General features: G+C 36.0%; 1 protein-coding gene across 1 annotated transcript; it reads right to left on the bottom strand.

Annotated features, from left to right (window-relative positions):
* Nucleotides 1–83: 83 nt before the first annotated feature.
* LOC102475955 (olfactory receptor 10AG1-like) lies at nt 84–1049 on the bottom strand. The gene has a single exon (XM_006156287.2). The coding sequence runs from the start codon at nt 990–992 to the stop codon at nt 84–86; it is 909 nt and encodes a 302-aa protein (XP_006156349.2). The 5' UTR covers nt 993–1049.
* Nucleotides 1050–5057: the final 4008 nt, after the last annotated feature.

Below are 5057 nucleotides of genomic sequence, written 5' to 3'. Positions count from 1 at the left end.
TTTGACATGGGAGTCCAACGACATAACCATTACATTAACTGCTGGTCCCTAAACAGACTATTTCTATAAATTGAGGATTTACGTCATGATAATAACTGAGCTAGTAGTTTTCTCAGTGCCATTGTGATATCTTGGTTCCTCAGTGTATATATGATGGGATTCAAAGTTGGGATGAAAACAGTGTAAAAAAGAGAGATTAACTTCCCCATTCTTTCAGAGTGATTTGGTTTGGGTTGTAAATAAGAGATGGTGGCTGTCCCATAGAATAACACTACAACGGTCAGGTGAGAAGAGCAGGTGGAGAAGGCTTTAGACCTCCCTCTGGCTGATGACAATTTTAGAATGTTGGAGATAATTTTACCATAGGATACAGCAATCAACAGAAATGGAACCATAACAAACAACACTGCAGCTACATAGACTGCTATCTCATTCACAAATGTGTCCCCACAAGCAAGTTGAAGTATTGGTGGTATGTCACAGAACAAGTGATTGATTGTGTGAGATGCACAAAAAGGCAAAGAGAAAATCTGCCATGTTTGTCCAATGGCTCCTGGAACTGCAGTGATCCAGGAGGCAGCCACCAGCTGGATGCAGACCTTGTGGTTCATCACAAGAGCATAATGGAGAGGGTTACAAATGGCCACATAGCGGTCATAAGCCATCACTGTCAAGAGGAGACACTCTGTGCTTCCAAGCATCAGGATAAAACACATCTGTGTAGCACAGGCTAGGAACAAAATATGTCCTTTCTGAGTCTGAAGGTCCATGAGCATTCTTGGGATAGTTACTGTTACATAACAGATTTCCAGAAAAGAAAAATTGCCAAGGAAAAAGTACATGGGTGTGTGGAGAGCAGGGTCGGTTTTTATAATTAGTATTATGATGCTATTGCACACCAAGACAGTCAAGTATATGAATAAAAATACACCAAACAGAATCCATTGGAGATTGGGAGTATCAGAAAACCCCAAGAGAACAAAATCCATCATCGTAGTGATATTTGAATTTTCTGCTTTAATTTGCTTTATCTGTAGACATGGTAAATTCATAATGATTAATTCATTCACATGTCAAACCATACTTTCCTATTTTGCTTACTGGAAGAGACGCATGAAAATACATAATTTGTCCAATGATTTCTACCATTAGTAAGAAATGATATAACCTTTACTAGGAGATTAGTGAGAAACTTCAGAAGGGGATTGATAATGGAATTGAAATCAATTCAAGAAGTAAGACTTTAATATATTTTATAGACTTAGTTGTAATGAACCAGAGGTACTGAGAAGTGTACATTATTTAGAAAACATTGTGGAGAAATAATATTTTATTATTTCAACAAAAAGAGTGGAATTGCAATACAGGCTCTTTCTATTGTATTGATAATCATATTTTATTTTCTTTCAATTTATAAATGAACTTTTTCTTTGACATTTATATTTAATTTTTATTCAAAAGGAGTTTTTAGTCACCTCTTTCATACTCCAATGAGAATCACTTTTCTTTATTGGAGGAAATAAATATATGCATTGCTATTATTCTCTCCCATTATTATTACTAAATATAAAAATATTAATCCCAGCATGTTGTTTATTAACCTTATTTATTAGCACTCTCTAGATAATTTTCACAAATATTAATGAGCTTTTAACTTAATCAAAAAATATTCCCCATACATTGCAATGTTTTTTAATATATCTCTCCTTGTCCATGTAAGACTCTTTACTTATATGTAATTTGCTATTATCAAACTCAACTCCTTTCCTCAACTTCCCTTGATAACTTGCCTTGTAGTAGTATAAATTTGATTAAAATTTACCCTGGTCATACAAGTTGCCAAAGCATATGAATGGCACTGAAAACCAAAAGAAAGCAAAATGAAATTACAAACACCCTGTCTTGCTATACTTCATATTAATGTCATCTGCTCTGAAGTTGGCAAGTCAGCATTGTCTGATGATTCCTTTTATATTTTCTCAGTGTTGTTTTTACCAACTTTTCAAAACAAATATTTATGTACTTCCGTATCTCCTTGAATGTATCTGCACACTTCTACCGCCATCGGCTGATACTTTTGAATTATCACATTCATAAATAAATATGACCAGGCAAATATTCTCTTATATGTCCATCATTCCATTGGTAGTTGTTACCAAGTTACTTTAAATAAATGATTGTGTTATTAATATCATTATTATTTGACATAAACTTAATTTTTTAAAGAATTTTATTTATCATTATTATTATTGTTATTATTTTGTAGAGGTTTTCACCAGAGGGTGCTTGTGCTCAATGGAGAGAGAGAGATCTAGACAATGAGAGATTAAGTGATATATCAGCCACCAGGGGGTATGGCCATGCTACAATCTCTAATCCTTCATTCTCCTCCCAGAATCTTGGGCACACATGCACATGTGCATGGTGTAAATTCCAAGCCACCAGGCCCAGGACTCAAATCACAGTTGGCCATGTGGAAGTCCGGCAACATAACTACTACACCAACTGTTGGCCCCAATTACAATTTTTTTTTTAATTTGCTAATGGGCACATGTATGTTTTCAGCAGAGAGACAGAGGGAGAGTGAGAGAAAGAGAGAGAATGTGAGAAAGCAAAGTGCCAGGTCCAGTACTCAAACTGTGGTCAGAAATGTGGGTGTTCAGCACCTTAGCCAGCATGCCACCTATTGGCCCTAATATGGACTTACTTTTATTTAACTTTATACAAAATTAAGAGCTACATTATTGATATTAACTAACTCGTTTTCAGATTAAGTTCTCAAAATTTCATGCTCTTATCTGAATCTTGATTCTCACATTTAGAAATATATTTAACATAATGTAGCAACACAGTTATAACTTACCTTCATGTGTTTTCATGAATTGTCTGTGTGGGAGAAAGTGACACTATAAACTTTTAGATCTTTTCTTTTTCTTGGAAGTCTATTTCTACAATATCTTTAGCTTGCTTCAAATATCAACTGCTCTTAAATAGGAACAGTAACTCTCACCCTGGGGAAGATCTTCTCTTGTGTATCAATTTAATTTCTAGAAGACTGCTTCTTCAGGGCAACCATTCTGGTCACTTTTCAAAACCACTTTATTTGGATAGACTCATCCACCTCTGCAGTCCCTCACTGTCAAAGAGCTCCCCTGAGGGAGGAATCTCTTGGCAGCAAAATACCACTTAATTGTGTAGTATTACTTTCAGAGACAGTTAAGAATCTGTCTAGCTATTACATTTAAGGTCCTTAGTAATTGATGCAAATTTGCCTTTCTTAATTTCATTCCCATAATTCACCAGATCTAGAAAATACAAAAATTTAGTAAAACATGTAAGGTGACACAAACATGCGATACTTGCTGTCTTCAGCATACTGGGTGGTGAGATCCCTATTAAAAGAGGAATGGTCTCTTCATAGGTAAACTTCTGTGGAATTAAGGAATGTCATTTCTGCTGGCAAATATTTAGATTGCTTTTTCTAGTTATGTTATGTGATCACCCATCATGGAAGCTTTCTAAATGATTGCAAATGAACTAGAAATCTGTTGATGATAATGTATATGGTTATACCTTTGACTTGACTAATATATACTGTATTTATTCCAGGAAAAACCATGTTGTTCACTATAAAGATATACAGTGACTAAGTCTTGATTTTTTAAAAATTAAGAAACTTGGGACCAGCAGATGGCATAACGTCTACATCGCTGAACTCCCATGTAGTCCACCACAGTTCAACTCCCAGACCCAGTAGCTTCATCTCACACCAGGAGCATGTTTGTGTGCACTCAAGATCCAGAGAGGAGAATGGAGGAGAAGGGATTGTTGCATGGCCATCCCCCCTGGGGGGTGATTTCTGTCTCTCTGTCTCTCTCTGTCTTTCTGGTGAGCACACATGTCCTATAGCAAATAAATAAATAAATATATAAATAAATAAAACCTTGGAGCCAGTATGTGGGGTGGTGGTTAAAGAGCTGGACACTCCCACATGGCTGACCACAGTTCGCGTCCCAGACCTGGTGGCTTGCTTTCTCACTTTATCTCTCTCTGTCTCTCTGCTTGTGTGTCTCTTTGATCAAATTAAAATAAATGAATGAATAAATAAAATTTAAAAAATAATTATTAAAAACTGTATTGTGCCCACATGATTATGCAAAAATATTGTATGTTAATAAAAATATTTTAAAAAGCAAATGAAATATAAGCCACCTCAAAAAAAAAAACATTTTAAACACTTAATGACTAACCTGTATAACAGATACTTAAACTTTTTTCTTTTTTAGAGAGATATTTCTACATTAAGCTGTGTACGCTTGCCAGAGATACAGAAGAAAGCAAAATTCACCCTCCAGGGAGGATAGTCATACCACAATGCCTTGTCCTTCATTCTCCTCTCAGGATTTTGGGTACACACCCACACATACTTGGTGTGAGTTTCAAGCCTCCAGGTCCAGCCATGAGTAAGTTCAGCGATGTAACCATTCCACCATCTGGTGGTCCCTACAACCACTCAGACTTAAGACCAGTTGTCCAGGGCAGAGAATCTCCTTTTCAGTCTGTGTGTTTCTGGAATAATCTTATTACTCTGTCTGTCTTGTTCCCATAGTTGGTTAGTATTCATTACATGACACATTCATAATCATAAGAATTACAAGAAGGTACATACTTTCTTGTGTATCCATAGTAGTATTCACAATAAATAAAAATGATGACAACAGATTTATGTTAACGTGTTGTGGTGTGTCTTGTTACTTTCTGGAGTGTATCTATGCTTTTCGTATGGGTAGAATTACTCTATTATTCTAGTGTAGCATCACATAATATCTATTAAAAAATATGTACCCTGTGGGGCCAGAACACACAAGACAGCTGGCTTTTAACTCTTCGCATATCGATCAACTCACCTAAGGAGCAAGTTATAGGAATATAACTCAGGCATTAAGCGAGGAGTGCCTTTGCAGGGGGCAAAATCTCAAAGCAGAAACCTTTCTTCTCATCATCCTTCTCCCACTTCAGCCATTTGCAGGTATGTATGGAGATTAGATTGACAGGCA

This window comes from Tupaia chinensis, unplaced genomic scaffold (genome assembly GCF_000334495.1).
Source record: "Tupaia chinensis unplaced genomic scaffold, TupChi_1.0 Scaffold000486_1, whole genome shotgun sequence".
In the NCBI taxonomy this organism is placed as follows: domain Eukaryota; kingdom Metazoa; phylum Chordata; class Mammalia; order Scandentia; family Tupaiidae; genus Tupaia; species Tupaia belangeri.
Note: the sequence above shows the minus strand (reverse complement) of the source record. Positions and strands in the feature narration are given on the sequence as shown.